The 22161-nt window shown below is 46.8% G+C and overlaps 1 protein-coding gene across 1 annotated transcript in view; it reads left to right on the top strand.

Annotated features, from left to right (window-relative positions):
• Positions 1 to 7986: 7986 nt before the first annotated feature.
• The window catches only part of LMNB2 (lamin B2), a 37198-nt gene continuing 23023 nt past the window's right edge, over positions 7987 to 22161 (top strand). Inside the window, exons 1-2 of the mRNA XM_039566080.1 lie at positions 7987 to 8329; positions 16835 to 16971. Of these exons, the coding sequence (XP_039422014.1) occupies positions 8093 to 8329; positions 16835 to 16971 (374 nt within the window). The 5' untranslated portion in view covers positions 7987 to 8092. The remainder of the gene's footprint in view (positions 8330 to 16834; positions 16972 to 22161) is intronic.

The following is a 22161-nucleotide window of genomic DNA, read 5'->3' on the forward strand; positions in this document are numbered from 1 at the left end:
GACACCAAAGGAGAAATGTGCAGGGTGAGAAGAAAAAAACTAAATGAAAAGTAAACAAAATTCAAGAGATTTGTGTAACAACAGAGCAAAAGTAAAAGGCTCAGTAGTCACAGTGCCCATGGGTGGCCCACAGAAGTGTGGATTCTTCACACAGAATTTTCTCCTTGTGGGAGTCCTAGTCATGAAGCCAAAGATATCCTGAGGCTGGCTGAGCAACTCTAGGCACCTGAGGTGCCCAGGCACTACACTGGAAGGACTCCCAGCTCCTTGCTGGATGTAGGGTGGAGGTATTCTCCCCGTTGGCCGCAGGCCAGTCCTCCAGACCCTGCCACTGGGTGGGATGGCCACTGAACCAGAACAGCCAGTGGTGTACCATCCAAACATATCTGCATAGCAGGGGTAGAGAGGACAAATAGTGATTTATGTTCTGCAAACTTGACAGGCTTGAGCAGATCTGAGCTTCTACTCCTCCAGACCAGTTCAGACCAGCACAGTACTGGCACAGAAGAGAGCATGCACACTTCTAGCCATCAGCACTCTGACTCCTGCAAATGGAGGCTTGTCTACACAATGTCCACCATGCATCACTGACTTAACTCTTTATTGCTTTTTAAGTTAAATCATCAGTATAAGCTGCCAATGGCCTCACTGACCATTGTAACCTCAAACTGATCTCTCTGCCTTCCTCCATTCTGAGGCCATTTAAGTGTCTGCAGTTTCCTAGCACTCGCTGGCTTCCCACTCCAAATGTGCTATAAAAATGCAAACCCAAGCGACAGTTGCATCGTGGTTTATCAACTCCTTCCTTATTACCCAGCAAATACCAGATTAATCCCACTGTTTGAAGCTATGAGTCTCACACATCAGACAGGTGTTTTCAGGTAGTCCGTTCTCCAAGACAACTGCCAAATGGGTTCTAGACCTCAAGCAGGCCTTAAGGATGTGGCCACATGTGCCATGGGGGTTGCACACACCTGCACTGGGCTGGGAACCACCTCTGTTAGTGGTGTGAGTAAATCCCCAGAGATGGATGATGTTCTGAATCATTTATGATGGGAGTATCACAGATGGGAGAGACAGAGGTGGACACCGTGCCTGTAAACTGGGGCAATATTTCCTGATATATTGAAGGAGAACTGGCCTGGCCTCCTTGGCACAAGGGAAGGACTGTCAGTGAATCCATGCCACTTGTTAGTTCTCTACAGTTTGGGAAGCTTGGCACTTTGAACCCAGCAGCTTTTTCTGGATTTTGCACTTGAAGAAGCTCAGAGGTTCAGCCAGAGCAGGCCCAGCCCTGAATTCCTGCACTTGGGCAGATTACCCAATGAGCGAGGACATCCATCCAGCCCCTGAGCAACGGCCCTGATCTTTCCAGGGCGCAGTTTTCTGCATGCCAGCCTGTCACACTACACAACATAGGGGGCCATGCTGAAGCTGATTTTTCTTGAACATTCAAGATTTCTGCAGACTGTGTAAAACATATTAAATCCTACAAATCTGTGCTATTCTCATACCCAGAACTGGGGTTTAGCAGTGCAGAGGAAGCCTGCAAATATCGCCATCAAACAAAAGCTTTTCCTCATTTGCTGTAGCTCCTGCCCATTTACTCCATCCAAGCAAATCTCTTTAATGGCTGCCCAAAACATCTGATTCTTGCACCTGCCCACTCACATGCATCCTCGGTGGTAAAGAAAGAAGTGATGTGATACTGCTGGCCTTCAAAATTCAGAATAGAGCACAGGCTGCAGGAGAGTGGGGTAGGGCAGGATCTCTCCTGACTGTACCGAACTCAAGACAGGAAATGGCTTCCTGTTGTAGGTTCATGCTTAGCTGGGGCTGTTCTTCAAGGACATGCAGCTCCAATGCAAGTGTTAACAGAGGCAGTGCTCCAGCACTTCACTGTTGTCTCCAGCTGTGGACTGAAAAAATGTTTTCCAATGAGACAGATGTATTGACAGCCCCTAAAGGGGCTCCACGAGAGCTGGAGAGGGACTTTGGACAAGGGCGTGGAGAAGGGGGAATGGCTTCCCACTGCCAGAGGGCAGGGATAGATGGGATATTGGGAAGGAATTGTTCCCTGTGAGGGTGGGGAGGCCCTGGCACAGGGTGCCCAGAGAAGCTGTGGCTGCCCCATCCCTGGAAGTGTCCAAGGCCAGGCTGGATGGGGCTTGGAGCAACCTGTGGAAGGTAGAAGGTGTCCCTGCCCACAGCAGGCAGTTAGAACAAGATGAGCTTTAAGGTCCCTTCCAACCCAAACCCAAACCAATCTGTGATTCTATTATTCTGTGAGCTGAGAGCCAAGTTCAAAGAGCTACTCCATGAAACTCAAGACATACAGGCATTAACTGAATAAGCTTCATGGTCATCTTAGTTTTGTTGCAAGATTATTATAAAGCCTAATGAATTATCCTTTGTAAAATACTTTGAGATCTTGGGTGGAGCACACTTTGGAGTTGCAGACAGCATTCCTTTCATCTCCTTGATTAATCATGTAATATGTCCAAGAGAGACTGATCCCATGCACATACCTCATTATCTCTCTACGCCTGTCTTCTTCCTTCTCACATATGTTTACCCTGTAAACTTTACCTTTGACAGAAGCTCTGGCTTAAGGAATCAGCACTCCCAAATGCATGTAGCATGTTACAGTGTATGATGGGATAAGTAGATAATTCTCTTTCAAAGGGAAGCCAAAGGTTTCTGCTTTGACCTTTCTACACTAAGAACTGAACTCCCAACACACTGGGAGCTGGTTTGTGAAATAGCACAAGACTGAAATATTTCCCTCCAGTGAGACCATGACAAAGGCTGAGCCAGCCTGGCCAGACACGAGGAACAGAACAGGTTACTGCAGCTGCTGGAGGAAAATATGTAAATAACTCCATGGTGATGGGCACCCAGCCAGCTGCAGTTGGACTGTGGATTTGAAAACTAAGCGCCAAATGGTTGTTTTGAAAAAACCCCTGGGTTTGTTTTCATTAGCATGGAGATCAGTGCCAGGCTTTATATAATAATAGTGCAGGGGTGTGAGCACTGTGTGCTCCCCTCCCACAGCTCCACCGGTGTAGCAATGATTTAAGTGATTCTTGGAGCAGAGCTGGGATTGCTCCTGGCTGATAACACCAGCTTTGTGAACTCAGAGGAACTGCATTCAGAGCCAGTCCCCACCCTCCTTCACTGTGCTCTCCAAACTGCTAAATGGCTAAATGATGAAGGGCTTGCATGTGAAATGAGGGAACCTGAACTCCACAGGGTGCTGAGAATTGGGGCTACCTTGGCAGGCTGCAGAGGACACTTTTGTCTTTGGATCCCCGAAAGTGTAACTAGAATAAAATCCAGCTCTGTATGTGAAAGGGAAAACTCACAGTGTTAGAGATTATTGGCCCAATATTTCATTAAAAGTGATGCGAATAATCCCTTCCTTGATCTTAGTGTAATGTTGCTATTTATCTCTTTAAACAGCATCTGGTCTGCACAGGCACGCCTACAGTTCTGGCTCCAAAGGCTGCCACAGTCTGACTAGAAGGAAGCAGTGGTATTTTTCCTACCTGGCCAGCTCATCTGTTTTCAGTGGTGCTTTCACGGTATTCAACTACCAAGAAATCTGTTTTCCTATTAGTTTGGAAGAATTCCTGAGTCCTCAGGAGCCAGTGGGCATGAGACACAGTAGGTGATGCTACCCTGAAGGCTGATGTATCCCACCATACACCTCCTCCTGTGCCTGGGGAAGACTGTGAATGAGCTGTACTGCAGGAACCCTCTCTGTGGCTCCTGTGTTATAGACGGGGATCTTTTTAGCATGGGCTATTATAAGCAAATCACTCTGAAGAAAAATGACAGAGTGGAATTGTGGGAAGTCGGGCAGCCCTGAGCACTGACCCCCTCAGCATCTTCTTTTACCCCTTTTCTGTTGAGATGGGGGAAAATATGAAGTGTTTTCTGAATTAAATTCTCATTTCTTTCTGATCACATGAGACCAGGGTCTCGTTCCAGTACAAGAGTCTAAAGGGCCACGCTTAGAAGTTACTCGCCTTCCTGCCACAAAAGAGTGAACAATTCCAAGCACAGACCAGAATTCTCTCTGTCCAGACTTGTTAACACTTCCCTCAGTGTGATAACAGCTTGAATTCTGCCTCAGTAAGGAGGTAAATGCTGTAGCAAAAGATTATTATTGTTCAAAACTCCTGTCAAACATTAGATGCTAGATTCAGAAACAAATACACCCTCTACACATTACAGTGTGATGTCTTGTCTCGAAAAAAACCCTTGTCCTACAGTCTGCTGTCTGTTTGCTTTAACCCCACAGTTGTGTGCCACGTTCCTCTTTGCTCTTTTTTACATCTCAGCAAACTTTCTCATAGTGGATGAGGAAGGTTTCATCCATGACTCATGGCATACCATTCATTTTCTCTACTTGCTTTAGTGCTTTCTGTCCTGACACTGCTGGAAGCAATTTTATTCAATGAAAGATAAAATTCAGGAGGAGAACTCCATGGTGAGGTATGAGTGCTTCTTCCAGACTTGGAGTCATTGCTAGCAATTTTTTGAGCACTAATGTTGAGGCCAAATTGATTTTGGACTGGTAGGAAAATGTTATGTGATATATATTCAGTCCTTGCTCCTTCCTGAAATTAATGACAATATCTGAGACAATCAATGAAACATTGTCTGGCTGTTCAAGCAAGGTGAAGAACATGATGCAGAGGTGGAGTTAGGTGACTACAGTAAATATAGAAATAATTCTATTAAAGACATACAAATAAAAGAGTGTAAAATGAGAAAGAGGAGAGCATGGCAGCAGCTGCTGAGAAACCAAAGCAGTTAAGAAATAGCAGTGGAAATCCTGTATCTCCAGATTTATGAAAATGTCAGAGACATTATGAAATCCCAGATAGCCTCAGAAAACTTGTTAGACACAAATGTACAGGAAACTGGTCAACGAATGACAAGGTGCTCTGTATCAAAGGATACACAATGTTTTCCTTTGTCTTTATTATGTACTGGAAGCAATTCCTTCATTTACCTGGTGGTAGAAGCACTCCAGAGCTAAACAGAGCCTGTCCCTACTGTCTGTGTCTGACATCCCAAAAATTTATTCTTATCCTATGCACAGTCAGATATATTGCAAGTGTCTTTGAGCTAGAGCTTCAGTACTGAGCCCAAGGCTCTTCCAAGTTCCTGACTTTGTACCTGCAGCAGCTTCCTCCTCTGCTCCACTTTCCACAAAGTGGAAATTCTGGGAGAGTGGGCAAGACAGGAGCCTCAGTGTACTCTGAACAGGTTCCCAATCTGAATGCCCAGGAATGCAGCCCCAGGAATTGCCATGATCCTCTGTTTTCCCAGCCAGGTAAGACTGACACATCCCTATATTGTCCCTTTGTCAAACACTAAATTATTTTGTCTTGGGATAACAAATCCATTCTACTTGCTCAGAAGTTTATTGTACAGAAGGAGTTTATTGTAAAATTGTTTTGGGTAGCAAAGACCTGTCAAGGTCTCTAATGAAAAACCAATTGCTAAATATTAAGAGATTAATAACCATATTGACCCTGGTTCGATACTAAATCCCTCTCATAGTAGGGATCCAAGAGGACCAGTATTTGAACAGATGCCAATACCACAACTGAAACACGTGTTGCACTCCCTGGAAAACACAGCTGGTGAGTGGGCACTCAGCTTGCACTTCCCTTTCTTCCTTGATGCTTCCTCTCCCCATCTCACTGCCAAACCATTCTCTTTGGAAAAGTGAACATACATATTCTGTTAAACAAGGGGAGGTTGGTGTCAGGGATGAAAGTGTGCAAGTGTCCGGGTTACTGCTAAAGAAAAGGACTTTCTAAAAAATGTAGAAATTATCAGGCATTATTATTGATGCATATTTCAGGAAGTATATTTTGGAAAAAAAAAATAGTTTACTGCAATACAATTGATAGCAGCACTATGAAAATACCCAGTAACACTAGAAGGCAAACCCCCCCCCCCCAAACCAAACCCCAAAACACAAAAACTCTTGAAACATTCAAAGTTTCTAAGCCATTATCTAAAAAATCTGAGGGCTAAACTTCATGAACAAAGGGGATTTACATCCGGTTTACACTACCAATCACAATTAGGCAAAAAGCTTAAAATAATTTCAAAAATATGACAGATGCACAGATTATCACATCAAATCAGAAGAGTAAAAACGAGCTAACCCAAAAATGTTTAGACAGAGGCTTTCAGCATTCTTAAAATATTTTTTCCTGTCTAACGCAACCAGAGTTTATAGCTGGTCTTCCACGAACTTGCTAGTGTTGGAAACTGAATGTTAAAGAGAGAAAAAGTCCACTCTAAGCGCACGGCTTGATGCTCAGGGTTATTTTTTTGTTGTTTGCTCCGGGGAAGGCAGTGCCGTTAGAGACGACACGGACTGCGTGGGGCAGGACAAGGGGCAGGACAAGGGGCTGGGGCTGGGGCTGGAGCCGGTCCAGCAGCAGTTGGGTTACAGTTTGCAGACAGGCGCCAAAATTCAAAACACGCATTGCACTGTACTGCAACTCCCAAGTGTGGCTGGAACAAAGAGCAGGAGGCGGATGGGGCAGGATCCGACCTCCCTGCGAGCAGCGACCACAGCACCCTGGGATTTGTAGTCGCCTCTCTGCTTCCTTTTCCAGATTCAGTCAGAAAGCTGAGATTTACGCCAAGTCGCACATCATATAATCAGATCTCACTGGCAGCGCCCTGCCGGCAGTGACCCTCATGCAGGGAGGTTGTGCCTTTCAGAAAGCGCACGGGGAGTGATCTTGCTTCCATTTTAGCTGTCACTCATAAACAGCCCTGGGGAAACCCACTGATACCAACAGCTCCGCAGCCGGGTGTGGAAATTCCCGCCCTGGGCTCTCGGGAGGAGATGGAGGTGAAGGGGCGCTCAGTGCTGTCCCAGGAGAGGTGATGCCCGAGCAGGTGAGACAGGCACTCTGCTGTCTCACAGCAGCCAGGACAAATCCTTTCCTATCAGATGCACATTTTGAGACAAATGCATTCAGGTGAAAACCTGTGATTTATGCAGTGATTGAGAGACTTACAGCTATTTGCCCACATGGATATTGACCATCCAGAATTCCTGGGTTTATTCCAAGGTTTTCCAGTTTGAGGTGTACTTGATACTAGGATTTCACATGAAGATTGTTTTAGTTCTATTTTGAGGCCAAACACCTACTTTTTCACCGTGGGTCCATAAATTTTCACATCGTATGCTGTATTTTCTTGCTGTCTTCCCCTTTCTCTATCCAGACCCGTACCCCCACCTTTGCATAATGCTCTTGCTACTGTTTCTCTTTGCTCTTCATACAGATGACAGACTTTTGTCTGTTTTACCGACTTCTCCTTTTTCTCAGCCCTCCCTTGTAGCTGAAAGGCACAAGGCCAGGAACAGCTTTGGGAATGGTAATCCAGCTTATACTAGTTAATGTGCAAGAACTGACAAAATTTGGGGTCTTTGGGAAAAACAGTACTCCAAATATTTAGGAAGAGAAAACTTCTCAGTGGATTTTAGTTTGTACAAAGTTTGACTACATAGCCAAAAAACATCACTCTTTAGGCACTCCTAGAAACATCAACCTTGGGAACGTCCAATCCATGTTTTCTCCATTTCAGCACAGAGCTGGACCCTGGCCTGTGCAGAGCCGACAGCAAAGCACAGCAAAATCACACAGCCCACAAGCGGCTGTGGACGATGTTTTAGGGAACTACAGTGAGAACACACAAATACACCCTGTCAGGGAACCGATCACCCCACAGGCCTGAGCCCCGTATGTGGACCCGGGCTGCTGCTCCGCTGGGAGCGGATGAGGGTCAGTCCTGTCGGTCGCCCCGGTCCCTTCCGCTGTTGCCACCAAAACCTCTTCGCCTCAGAACCGGGCCCGCGCCCGATTCCGTCCTTGCCGCGCGGCCCGAGCCGCCCCCGCGCTCCCTGAGAGGACGCGAAATGGCGGGCAGCGCTCCACCCGCGGCCATCTTGGCGCCGGGACTGCATGTCCCAGGCGGCGCCGCGGCGGGAGGGGCTGCCCGCCCGCCATCTTAGCGCTCCCTCCCCCCGGTGCGGCGGGATTGAATGAGTCGCTGCCCGCCCGCCAGCCAGCCCAGCGCCATGTCAGGCACTCCGAGCCGCGGCACCCCCGGCGGGACCCCGCTGTCGCCGACCCGCATCTCCCGGCTGCAGGAGAAGGAGGAGCTGCGACAGCTCAATGACCGCCTGGCCGTTTACATTGACCGTGTGCGGGCGCTGGAGCTGGAGAACGACCGGCTGCTGCTGAAGATCTCGGAGAAGGAGGAGGTCACCACCCGGGAGGTACGGCCGGAGTAGGGGACGAGCAGCGACGGCCCGTGGGGCGCCCCCCCCGCCTCCGTCCCGGGGCGGGTCCGCGGCCTGGGGCTCGCCCGGCCAGTTCCCGCCCGTTCCCTGCGCGTTCGGGGCGCGTTGTGGCGGCTCCGTGTGGCTGCCGCGCCATGCGCGTCCCGCCGGGCGGGGAGCGGGGGCTGTGCAGACCCAGCGCCTACCCGCGCGGCCCCTCGAGGCTGCCGGGGCTCTCTGGCCGCGGTGTCGGGCTGAGAGGCCACTGGCGACACATTCAAGGCGGCTCAGGCCGGGATTCGGCGCCGGCAGGAGCCCGTGGCGGGAGCGGAGCGGGGCGGACGCTGCGCTGCGCTGCGGGCGGTGTTGCCGGCTCCCGGGCCGGCCGGGCTGCAGCGTGGAGCCGCCGCGGGTCCCTTGGCCGCGGGCGGGGCTCGGCCGGGACCGTGGGCGGTCCGAGCCCTCCGATGCCCCGCGCCCACAGCACACGCGTACCGTGCTACCGGGGTGTTGGGTGTCCCCTACGGCTTCTCTCTTGACGGCTGATGCGATGGGATGGAAGATGTGAAAGGATTTAGACTGCCTTTGCCTCTCGCCGTAGGAAATCTTTTACAGACCCCATAAATACTCGGAATCAAATCCTTGTAAGCGACTCTGATTTGTTTCCTGGAATCTTGGAAGCAAAACTGGATGATTCTTTTTCCTAAGCCTTGTTTTTCCCTATTCTGTGGTGTCTGCTGCCCCCAGGACTCTCCTTCCCTTATGGCGGAAGGATGTAGTCGGTGACACACTGGGGATAGTCCCGTCCTGTGCAAGACCAAACCCCCTCAGCAAGGTGCGGTGTCCCAGCGCTGAGATGATGTCAAACTGCTGTGGAAAGCCTATCAATAAACATCCTGGACTGTAACTTCTGGGATGTGGTGGATTGCTGTGCCACTGTGTAGCTTTTAAATTTTTTTTTTTTTGTTTTTCCTTTTTTACCCCTTAAGATGCTGATTTGATGATGCTTGGGGTGGTGGGAGGAAGGTTTGATTTAATTTAGTTTAAGCAGAGCAGATACGATAATGTCTTATCTGGGGAGTGGTTGGAGTACCTGCCATCAGTGCATGTATGCCCAAAACCGAAGTACTTTTAAAGTCCTTTTGTGTCACTTAATGATTGTAACTTCCATGCTTTCAAATCACTAGATATTTCTAAGCGTGAAACATCACTTGCCGTGTGAAATCATGCTATAAGCAAAATAACTACATCTAATTTAGGGAACTTCTAAGCTGTATATCGCTGGAGGCTAGAAGGAGTATCCCTTTGAAATGCAAGAGGCAGAATGTAATTCTATTGACAGTACACATGTAGCAAGAGTAAGAGGGCAAGCAGACAACGTAGATATAATCTCATTAGACTTTTAACGTGAGCATAAACCAGCTCCTAACAGCAGTTCTGTGTGTTAGCAACTCCGAAAAGTATCTGATGCAGTAACTGGAAAATAAACTTGAGAATTTTGATAGGAACCTTTTGGTTTCTTTGCCCTTGAGCTTTCCTTCTCAGGTATTTTCATCCAGACTTCAAAAAGGTCTTAATCCTTAGACACATTCTGACAAACTTCATCAGTTTCATCAAGCTCTTCTTTGACACTGACTGTTTGGCTTGTCACTGGACCACCTTTGTTAAATACTTTCCCCATCCCTTTAGGAAGGTTTATTTATTCTTTGCATATATCCACAAAATGAAACTTTGTAGTTTTATTGTTTTAGTGCTGGATAGTGGACATTGGTTTAAGACTGTGGAAGCAGTAAAACTTCACATAGCTGCCAGATTTTGGTTTTACTGGAATGGGAGAATACTGTCCTTTCACTTTTGGGACCAACCTAGTAAACTGGATTTTCTGCTGACAATTCAGTTTTCTTATTAACCATTGGAATTTGCATTCATAAAATGATTAGGCTTAGTGCGAAATAAGATACTAATTAAAAATAAACCCTCCAAATCCCGCAACTCCCTCCCAACAAACCCCAAAGCAGCTCTAACTTCTGTGTAGAAGCACAGCTGAACATAGTGCAGTGAAATTCGCATACAGTTCTCTCTGTGTTATTATATCTTTACATACACAAGCGTCGAAGCTCTAAATGCTTATAGGAGACCGTTTTCTTTTTCCACAGTGTTCAAGATGAAAATTCCCATTGCTTGTCCTCAGCTATGTGTAAATTTGAGTCTGATCTTATTTATTATTTATAAAAGCTGACTGAATATTCTATGTTTTTTGGCTTATCTTTGGTAATGGCAGAAAACATCATCTGCCACTGTGGTAGGTGGTATCATGCACGTTGTGGGAGGCAGGCAGGAGGGGCTGCACACCAATGGGCTCTTGGTTACTACCTGAGACTTTTGCCTAGAGAGCAGATGATGGGGTCCATGATCGAAAGTGAATTTCTCAAGGCTGAGGATAGCTATAGCTAGCAGTAGACAGAACCATGGTACCATGAGAGAGATGTTTGTCCTTTGCTTGTCACTCCAGTATCCCACAGGGACCATACTTGAGCTGGGTAAGGTCGTTATTGACTGACGTGACGTGTCCTGAGTAACGGGTGACTGTTCCTGACACCCCCTGCCCCCACCCTGCATGCATGGGAACAGTTTTGATCTGTGCTCAAAGCTCTGGTTTAGGGTAGTGTCTTCTAGATGAGAGAAGTTCTACTGATGCTGCTCAGGCAAGGACTGTAGTCACTGTTCTGCCAAAGATTCTTTAATCATTAGCTGATCAGGATGTTCTTTTTCCTTGTTTCAATCACCAATTTGAACAAGATTGCAGAAAGCAGCCATTTGCTGTTCTGTGTGGCAGTCTCAGCATGGCCTTTCAACAATATCATTCCTATTGTTCTTTTTGATGAACACAGGGCTGCCATCTCTTAATAGCAGAGAAAAGGAGCTTTGCAGTTGATTCATCTTTAGTTCTTTATCAATTATAGCCTTTTCCCTACCCTGTCCAATGCTGCTTTACCTTTACTTGTATGCAATAGGTGCCTAGACAAATAAAAAGTGTATGCAGTAAGCCCTCAGACAAATGCAAAAAAAGTTTGCAGATGTAGCTGGGGGAACCTCTAACTCCTCATTCCTTCTCTGTTTGTTTTGCTCCATCACTGCCCTTGTGTAGGTTGGCCTGTGACAGAAGAGAAATTGAGTTCATCCCCTTGTTTTTCTACATCCCTAGTACATGATTGATGCTGTTCTCACTGTTGGGGTCACTGTTGCAATAACCTGATTTGTGAGGCTGGGAGGGGAGATACTGGGAGAGCTAAGAGGAGAGTCCTAGAGCTCTCCTCAATTCCCTTTTACTAACTCCCTGCCCTCTCCTGCAGTGCTTATGGTTGCAGCCTTCCAGAACAGATGTTTTGATGGGGATGGGAGGGATTACTGCACTGTTCTGAGGACACCCCACTGTGCTCACCCTCAGAAAGGAGAATTAGAGAGATAAATAAGATAAGATCCCTGGGAATGTCAGCTGCTGACAGCAATTGCCCTTGTGACAAAAGCAGTATCTATGGGGGTTCCCTCTTTGCCTGTGTCTTCCCAGCTCTGTGGGCGTGAGTGCAGATGGCTGCAATCTCACCTGGTTTCCTCTTACCTGCCAGTGTTGGCGCTACCGTGCCCTTTTGTGTGCACCATGTGTGGTGACCAGAGCTACTGTCATGACCAGGATATTAGGGTCTGATGTTGCGTAGTTGCCACCTGCAAAATACATGCTCAGATGCTGCTCTGGATGTTGGGTCACTCAAGTTGCAGCCTCTAAAATACTGGGTTAAATGGTTTTCTGGCACTGTAGACATCATCTGGAAGGTGACATACACATCTTCATTGTTCTTGAGAGCTTGACTGATATTCTTGGAGAGTCTGAGCCATAGCTGACTGGCAGTCCTTTGTCAATCTTTAACTGGCTAAATAAGACCATACTGAGCCACACCTGGTGGGAATACACTTCTGGTTTACACATTAATGTGTGCTAATGAGATTAATGTTTCATCACCAAATTTGTCTGGAGTCACTTGTGATTGGCTGGAGCATGTTTCTTGCCTAGCATGTTGGTTCAGTGCCTTCTTGACATGTTTCAAGTCTTCACTGAGTGACATCTTGCAGCTTTTCTCAAGCGGTTGCTTTGGGACGGTCTGTGTCAGTGTGTCTGCCATTGACCCACTGCCTAGTGAGCTTTGAATGCTCCTGGCACAGGTACGTGAGAGCATCCAGCAGTTGTATCTTTCAGAGTCGGCTATGGAAACATCTCTGTTTTCTCTTTTCTATTTCCTTGTTCCCTGTGTTGGCCAATTAAAACCTTCCAGGCTCTTTTGCTAGCAAAAGAGGGGGGGGGGGAAAAGTGAAAGCAACATCTGTTACACAATACGGGTGTCGAGGTTGGTCTCTGCAGGAAGAGTTATGTTTGGGTGCACATGGACATGAAGTGGATTGGGCTGCAGCATGTCCTTCTGTTTTCTGCTGAACTCCATTTTCAGGTTTTAGTTCTATTTTTTCCATCATCTTCAGATGGGGTTTACATTTTCACAGTGGAGGGACCCATTTGCTGGCTGAACCTGTCATCTGGGAAGGTTTGTTGCTGCTTGCCAGGGCTTGTGTTCTGGACATTGTAGAGAGGCTGCTGAGGCTCACATGGCCATATGGATTTTATCCCTTCTGCTTTTCCACAAAGGGACCAGTGCTAGTGACAAGAGGGACCTGAAGAGTATCAAACATAACTATATGGCTCTGGCTGATTGTTGGAGGTTAGGACTTGTCCTTTTTTTTTTTTTTTTTTTTTTTTTTTTTTTTTTTTTTCTTTCTTTCTTTCAGGCAATTTTTCTCCCATTTGTTTCCTAAGAGACCAGAGTGATAGATACCTGAGAGACAAAAGATGTGGCCAGGATGGGCGGAAGGGGTGCAGCTGGCTGGAGTCTCTAAGCTGGGGGGCTTTCTCTTGGGAAATGCAGAGATACCGCGAGGTTTTGGCTGGGGGTCAGGGGCTGGGCTCAGCTCCTTGCTCACTCTTGGGGTCAGAGGGGAGATGGTTGGGCTGCTGCTACTGCGGGGAGAATTCACTGCCACTGCAGAGCTCTGTCTTGCACTGCTTTCTCCTTACTGTGGGTGAGCCTTTGCTCGTAAGAGCAGCCTTTGCACTGGGACCTTATCAATGCCTCACTTCCCTGGGAAGGACCCTCACCATCTACGTGGGTGCCTCAGGGGAAAACCCGGGGCCCTGAGCCCCTCCAAGGGAGCATCTCCTGGCTGCTTCTACCCAGCCCCGCTGCTTTCTGCTGGTTCTTCCTGCTTTTTGCTATGATTTAACGCGACACCCTGGGTCTGCCTGACCACTGCAGTTCCTTCCCAGTGCTCCAGATTTTTTGCTACACTTTGTTTGCCACCCGTGTGTCCCCACCTCTGCCGTTCCAGCCTGCTGCTGCGAGGTTCCTGCTGCAGCCCATTCAGCTTCCCGAGTGCCGCTGAGCCCGGCCACCCCAGCGAGTGTGTCAAGGAAAGCCCCTTCTCTCCCTCTGCCGCCGCCTCAGCCGCCATTGCCGTGTGGAGAGGCGGCCGCGCTCGCGCCACAGCGCCCCCTGCAGGCGCGGGGCAATCAGCGCCCCCGCCCTGCCCGGCCGGGAGCCACCAGCGCCCCTGGCGGCCGCGAGCGGAGCTGCGCCGAGGGGAAGGTGCCGGCAGCCGGGAGCGGCTGGGCCTGGGCTCTGCTGCTGCTCGTTGGTGCTGCCGCTGCTGTTTGTTCATCTCCTTGCACATATCTAGATACACTAGTAAAGAACTCCTACTCCTTTTCACATATCTTTGCCTGAAAGCCCCTTAATTTCAAAGTTACAATAATTTGGAGGGAAAGGGGTCACATTTTGTATTCCAAGGGAAGTTCCTGCCTGCCTTGGCAGGCACCTGTCTTTCAAACCAAGGCAGTGATTGTCAGTGGCATCAGGGCCCAGGTGGTGTGGGGAGAGTGAAGGGCTTGAGGATAGCTGAGCAGATCCTGCGGAGCAACTCTGGATTGCACAACTGCTGTTGGATTCTACAACAAACCCCAAGCACAAATAGAGGCTGGGTGGAGAATGGATTGAGAGTAGCTTTGGAGTGAAGGACTTAGGGGTGGTGGTGGGTGAGAAGCTCAACCTGCCCCAGCCATAAGCACTGGTCCCCAGAAACCCCCCCTGTGCTGGGCTGAGCCCCCAGTGTGGGCAGCAGGGGAGGGAGCGATTCTGCACCTCTGACCTGTTCAGGTGAGACCCCACCTGCAGAGCTGCCCCAGCCCTGGGGAACAACATCAGAAGGTCGTGGAGCTGCTGGAGGGAGTCCAGGGGACATTGCAGAGATGCTTCAAAACCTGGAACGTCTCTGCTATGGAGATGGGCAGAGAGAGTTGGGATTCTTCAGTCTGGAGAAGAGAAGGCTCTGGGGAGACTTTAGAGCCCCTTCCAGTGCCTGAAGGAGCTCCAAGAGGTCTGGAGAGGGACTTTGGACAAGGGTCTCGAATAACAAGACAAGTGGGAATGGCTTCCACTGCCAGAGGGCAGGGTTATGTGGGGTATTAGGAACAAATTCTTCCCTGTGAGGGTGGTGAGGCCCTGGCACAGGTTGCCCAGAGAAGCTGTTGCTGCCCCATTCCTGGAAATGTTCAAGTCAGATTGGGGCTTGGAACAACCTGGGATAGTGGAAGGTGTCCCTGCACATGGCAGGGGGTGGAATGAGATGGGCTTTAAGGTCTCTTCCAACCCAACCCTGTTGTTCTGTAATTCTGTGACCATGGAACTGTCTTTCAGGATTCACAACTGCTTCAGAGAGACAGGATCCACCTGACTAAATGTCCAGTATACAGCTGGATAGCCATGTCACATTATGGGTGAGCAGCTAGCTCAGGCGTTGAGCACAAAGGGTTATAGTGACTGGGGTGATGTCAGGCTGACATTGGTCACTAGTGGGGTTCCATAGGGTTCCAACGTCAGCCCAGTTCTCTTCAACATCTTCATCAATGACCCTTGAATGCAGGACTCAAAGGAATACTAAGAAAGTTTGCCAATGACACTAAATTGGAAGGAGCTGTCAAATCCTGCAAGGGCAGAGAGGCCCTCCAGAGAAACATCAACAAATCAGATAGATGGGAAATCACCAACCATGTGGAGTTTAACAAGGGCAAGTGCCAGATACTGCCCCTGGGACAGGGCAGCCGTGGCTGTGTGGATGGACTGGGGAACAAGAGGCTGAAGAGGAGCTACAGAAAGGGACCTGGGGGTCCTGGGTAATGGCAAGTTGGATCCGAGTCAGCAGTGCCCTGGAGCCAGGAGGGCCAGCCGTGTCCTGGGGGGCATCAGGCCAACTTGGCGAGGGAGGGGATAGTTTTGGGCACCACCATATGAAAAAGACATTAAGCTAATAGAGAGTGTCCAAAGAAGGGCCACAAGGATGGGGAAGGGTCTAAAGGAGCTCCTGAGGGCACTTGGTTTGTTCAGCCTGGAGAAGGGGAGACTGGGGGGACACCTCAATGCCATCTTCAGCCTCCTCATGAGGGGCAGGTACCAGTCTGTACAGTCTTGTGACCAATGACAGAGCCTGAGGAAACAGCATGAAGCTGAGTCAGAGAAGGTTTAGGCTGGATATCAGGAGAAGGTTTTTTCTCAGGAGGTGGTTGGGCACTGGACAGGCTCCCCAGGGAAGTGCTCACAAGGTTGCCAGAGCTCAAGGAGCATTTGGACAACACTCTCAGGCACGGTGTGATATTGTTGGGGTGTCCTGTGCAGGGCCAAGAGTTGGACTCGATGCTCCTGACAGGCCTAACTCAGCATATTCTGTGATTCTTTGAAAGTTCTTCTGGTATCCTTTCACAGAAGCAAAAGCAGCAATTTTACATGGTCTGTACATTTTAGCTGATACACCTTTCAAATAATCTTGTGTTCCAAAAAATATAAAGGTATAGAAGACTTTGAGGTGCCTCATACAGTCTGTGTCACTGATTATATGATATATTATTTTGGGACAGGGAGAAGTCTGTAGTTCTTTATCCTCTGAGGTAGAGAACAAGAGTGGAAGCTCATTTCTGAACAGTTCACATTTCTGTAGTTCATCTGGTTTCAGATTCTCTGTAGCTTTGTAGTGCAAGAGCAGCAGAGTCAAAATGGGCCCTTGGCCTCATAGTCCACAAATTGTCCTCAAGTGTTTAAAACAATCTCTCAAAGCAGCAGTATTGGGAATAAGGGCAAATAATTGAAGCCGAGATTGTAGGGTGCACTGATCTAGTTCAGTTTATCTCTTGGGAAGGCTTGCACATTTCAAACATAGCATGTTTTGTTGCAATCGTAATAAAAACTAAATCTTTGGGACTGCTCATTAATTGAAAATGTTCAATATAGATTGTTCTTAAATGGCAGAAATCATATCGTACACCATTTTTCAAAGAAACTTATGGGTAACCTGGTCCTATGTTTCAGTTCTTTGATAGTCGTTGGGATGTTCTCATTTTTTTTTTCCCCTTAGGTGAGCGGAATCAAGAGTCTCTATGAGTCTGAACTGGCTGATGCTCGAAGAGTTCTGGATGAAACTGCCAAAGAGAGGGCTAGATTACAAATTGAAATAGGAAAACTGAGAGCAGAACTTGAGGAGTTCAATAAAAGGTGAGGAGAGTATTCCTTTTTTTTTTAATATATATTTGCTGTGGAAATTATACAAATGATGCTTCTTAAAATGCCTTTTGGAAGCAGGTCAGTGAGAAGATACTGGCTTGTCACAGGGAAAATCCTTCAGCTTGTTGGTAGAGCTGGTCAGAGCACGTAATTCCGGCAGAATATACACAAGCGTATTTGTAGATGTAAGATGAATATCATGTGATTTGAGGCTCAAACAAATGGCTGTGCCTGCTTTGTCCTATTGTACCTCCCCTTACGTGGACACGCGTGTGTGCAGCTGCTTGGTAAACTGGATTGAGAAAATGATCTCGATTAAAATTGATCCATCCAAGGAGGGTTAATTCATCATTTTTGTAGCCTGGTTCACTGTACGACTGATGGGAGAAATGGAAGAAAAGGGAAAGGGTAGCCATGAGCAGTTTGGGAATATGGAAGCAGTGTTGCCTTGAAAATACATGATGCTACAATGTAAATGTGCTGGGAAAAGATCTCGATTAAATTTTTAAAAACTGCTGTTCAGTTTGCTTCACAGAGAACTGGCATAATGAACCAGTTCCTGAAGCCAAGTAGTAGCCATTATTTCAATACCCATGGGAATTTTTGTAATCAAATACTGTTTAGCAGTAGAAACTTCATTTTAAAATTAATATATGTGGTGGCAAAAAATCAATTTTTGCTTCTAATTTAATTTTGGTACCTATTTTAATAGATAAGATTTGGGAATTACAGATTTTTCCTGAGCGGGTCATTATGTACATCACCTTTTTATCAATGTTGTCGGCCATAAAATAGGTTTTAATCTGTTGGTGCCACTACAGGCCTACTGTAAGTCTCTCATCTCTCTTCATTTGCAACTAAGTGGTTATAAAAGGACTTAAGTGTTTCCCTCCCTTGTCTTTTTTTTTCCTGACTAGGTAGTTGATTTATGATAAAGTACTTCATGTTTTCTCTGTAAACTTTGCTATATCACTGGATGCTCATTTTCTATGCTGGGCCCTCTTTTAAAGTCAGCTATCAGAGATATTTTTGGACTTTGCCCTAAAACAACTGTCCAAATATGAAATAGCAGTAGTGTAGGCATCTGCATTTGTGTGAGTCGGTGTAAAGCCTATTGAAGCACAGCCAATACCATAGGCCTGCATGTGGTCAGACGACCTGTGCACTGGTGTTCGTGGACTCGGTTAGCTCAGCTTTTGTCAACCATGAAAAACCCCTCTGGTAACTAGGTCAGCCATAAAACCCCTGAAGTGCAGTGAGGTGAATCCCACCCAGCCCTACTGGGATGTTCCTGTTGGGACTGTTTTTCCCCTTCAAAGCCTCAGGCCAACAGTCTTGGCATTTATTTTGGATAGTATATTTTGCATGGCAGTTGGCATCACGTGGCCTTTAGGGTTGTTTCTCTTGTCTCAGGATAGCAAGTGCTCTTCTTGCTTGGGTTTTAAAGCAAACTCCAGAAGAGAACAACAGTAGTAACTGGGAATTTGGTTCACCTCTTGTGTTCTGCAAGATATTTCTCTGTTTTGATTAAGGTATCCTTGTAAGAAGTATCTTCACTTGGTAGGTAATGAGAATCCAGTTGATTCCTGTTCTTTAGACTTTTGATAGCCGTAAGAGATTTTACAAATACCTTTGTTGTAGAAAGTTGTGCATGTAAAGTGATGGTGTTTTCCCTTGGATCACCTCCCTCATTCCTTTGTTTGGACAACTGAGTTGCCCCTTACCAGTCACTTCAATGACCAATTCTACCAAATTGACTTTTTGTTTGTCTTCTGCGATAGATGAGGAAAAAATACCTGGTTTTCTGGGTTTCTCTCTGTTTTTACAGTTCATAGCAGTAGAGTTGAATTCTTCTTCAGCTTCAGAGTTTCTTCTACCAAATTCCTTCCAGTCCATTGAGATGTTTGTGTTGTACTTGGAGTGTTCTCAGGGTGTCTGGCTTGTCATGTGGCCACATTTTAAGTATGACTTTGCAAATGCAACTTTTAATTTTTTGTCTGATTTGCTGTGTTCACTTGACATCTAGCTCATTACTGAAGCTTCCCTGTCTATGCTTATGGTCAGATGTTGCTTCTCTCAGGCCAAACTTGCTTTGAGAACTGTGTGTAGTGGAAGAGTAGGTTATTGCATAATTTTATATTCACTACTATTACTTCTGTCTCTCTTTCAAGCTCATTACAGAGGAGAGATTTAAGGATGCCACCACAGTCTGGCCAGAAGGGATCCCAAACACTGTCATTCCGTTGTTTGCTTGGAATAGGTTGGGTTGCTGGGACAGGAGATAATAGACTTCCCTCAAGACATAGGATCCAAACACAGTCAAGCTACTGCTTTAAAAGAAGATTCCACCTTTCTTTTTTTCTCCCAAAACCTGGGTTTGTGAGCATGGAAAGCCTTGAAGGCATTGAAGATACTCCAGGGAGGCCACGGGGTGTGGTTGGAGGTGGTGAGATCAGGCCTAGTTTGTGTCCGAAGGAGCTTGAGGCTTACCCTGCTTTTAGTTCCTTCTTGGGGCTGTCTCCTTGCACAATTTCAACTTGTGGAGCAGCTGACCAAGCTGCATCCAAGAGCCTTGGATGGAACACAAGGATTTGTGGCAGTGTCTGTGGTCTAGGAAAGAACAAGGTTTTTCTGTCAGTGTAATGGACTTCAGAGGAAGCACTTCTGCTTATGTCTTTCTGTATCTTGTTCAAATACTGACAGATGACACTACCTCAGGGTTCCACGTGAGTGCAGATTCAGCTCCCAGGGTTTGGATTCTGGGGCACATATTTTGTTTAGTTTAGATTTTTTTTCTCTTACTGTGTTACTGATGTTGTAACATTTTTGGAGGATTTTTAGTGTTTGGGATAATTGAATATAATTTTGCTTAGTAAGTCAACAAGAAGCATCCCAAGGCTTTTTCTAGAGTAGTTTGTAGACCAAAGGTCTTCTTAGCCTGTTAATTGATCTCTGTTGAAAGCCATTCATCTAGAGAAGAAAAGAATGTAACATGCATAGCAGCAGTTCTCTGGAATACTCTTCCAGTCTTCAGCAATTCCTTTCAGCTAAGGGACTTCCTGATGTCCAGCTGGATTCTGTATAATAGCCATCATAGGTTTACATTTCAAAGTGTGACCAGTATCCTGAGACCAGCTGTTTGTGGAGTTCTTAGACATAGCAAGGGGATTCTGAGCTTACCTACATATTGTAGGTATTGTAGGTATATGTGTTGTATAAACCTGTTGTTCAATCCGCCTGCCCAGTTTCATTGGTTCATTTATCCCTTTATTTTTGTATTTTCGTTCATATTTCCTAGGATTTTTCTCTTTAATGATCTCTTTTTTTCAAGTGGAAACATTTTACTGCTTCTATTCCTGAAGCTGCTCTGTGCTTTCAATCAACATTTTATCCCCTCTGTAATTTTTCCTGTTTTAGTGTATCCTCTTGGGAAGGAAGGCTCGCAGAATTGGAACTTCAGCCGGTATTCAAGATGCTGTTGTACAGTAACAGTGTTCAATGTCTTGTTCTCTATTTTATTTATGAATAATTTCTTAAACATGGTTGTATTTTGGGTGCTTCTGAGCTGCTGATGTGTGAAGAAGGGTAATCTCCAAACAGTATTTTACATCAGAGTCAGAGATGTCTCCCAAGGCCCTAGTGAGTGGCAGGGATGCTACAGAACTCAAAAGTGTTTTGTGGTAACCAGATTTGCTGTGGCCTTTTTGGGCAGAGGTGAAGTAAGGCCCTCTCAGAGCCCTTCTGTGCAGGGTTCCTACCCCTGCTTATGTTCCTTGCCTTCCTTTACAAAAGGCAAATTGAATCTGAATTTTTGAATTCTTTTTTATTTATGCATATGCCCACTACTTTTCTTCATTGATGCCTTTGTCTAATTTTACCTGTGCAATTATCAGAGAAGGATGTTGTGGGGGGACTTTATCAAAGGCCTTACAGAAGTCCAGACAGACAATATTCATAGCCCTTCCATGATGAAGTGACTCCATCAGTGGACAAGGGAAGGCCGCTAGGTTGATTAAACAGAACTTGGAGAAGCTGTACTGGATGTCTTGAATCACTTCCTTGTGCTCCATGTGCCTTAGCAGAGCTTCTAGGAGGATCTGCTCCATGATGTTCCCACGTACAGAGGTGTGGCTGACAGGTCAGTAACTCCTAGAGTCCTCCTTCTCACCCTTTTGAAAAATGGGTACAATGCTTCCCTTTTTTCTGTTACCTGGGCCTTCATCTGACTGCCATGACATTTCAAATGTCATGGAGAGTGGCTTGGCAGCTACATCAGCCAATTCTTCAGGACTCTGGGGTGCATCTTGTCAGGTCCCATAGACTTGGGTATATTCAGGTTTCTCAGGTGGTCACAAACCTGACCTTCTCTTACAGGGTGAGCTATTTTGCCTTCCCAGTTCCTGTTTTGTGGTCTATCTACTCAAGAGGTTGCCATTGAAGGGTGAGGCAAAATAGTTGTTAAGTACATCAACCTTCTTCTCGTCTGTTATTACTTTGCCAGTCTTGTTCATCAAAGAAGTACACCTGCTTTGACCTTCCTTTTCTGACTAACATACCTGTGGAAGCTCTTGTTATTCTTGGTGTCCCTTGCCAAGTTCAACTTCAGCTGCACCTTGGCCTTACTGACCCTATCCCTACACAACCAGGTAGCATCTCCATACTCTTGCCAGGATACACTGCCTCTGCATTATCCTCTTGCTTTTTAGTTTGACCTGCTGGTCTCAACTCATCCATACTGGTCTCTTGCCTTCCAGTCCTGAGGATCACGAGCTCTTGTGCTCTAGAAGATTTCCTAAAAGATCTTTTTCCTTGTCCCTGAGGGCAGTTCCCCAGGGGGTGCTATTGACTAACTCCTTGAACAGTAGGCAGTTTGCTTTCCTAAAGTTCATTCTTCATTGCTCTTCATTTGACCCATGTCTCTCAGGACTTCAAACTCCTGGACTGCATGATCACTGCAGCCCAGGCTGCCTCCTGTCCTGACATCACCGATTGGCTCACTTGTATTGGTGACCGTCAGGTCCAGTATCTCATCCCATCTGGTAGAGCTGTTTATTACCTGGCTTGACAAGCTATCCTCAGTGCTTTCCAACAGCCTCCTGGTCACCTGCTACTTTTCCAGCAGATGCTGGGATGGTTGAGGTCCCATAGCAGGATGAGTCTACAAGTGCAATGCCTCCTGTG

This window comes from Corvus cornix, chromosome 28 (genome assembly GCF_000738735.6).
Source record: "Corvus cornix cornix isolate S_Up_H32 chromosome 28, ASM73873v5, whole genome shotgun sequence".
NCBI classification, from domain to species: domain Eukaryota; kingdom Metazoa; phylum Chordata; class Aves; order Passeriformes; family Corvidae; genus Corvus; species Corvus cornix.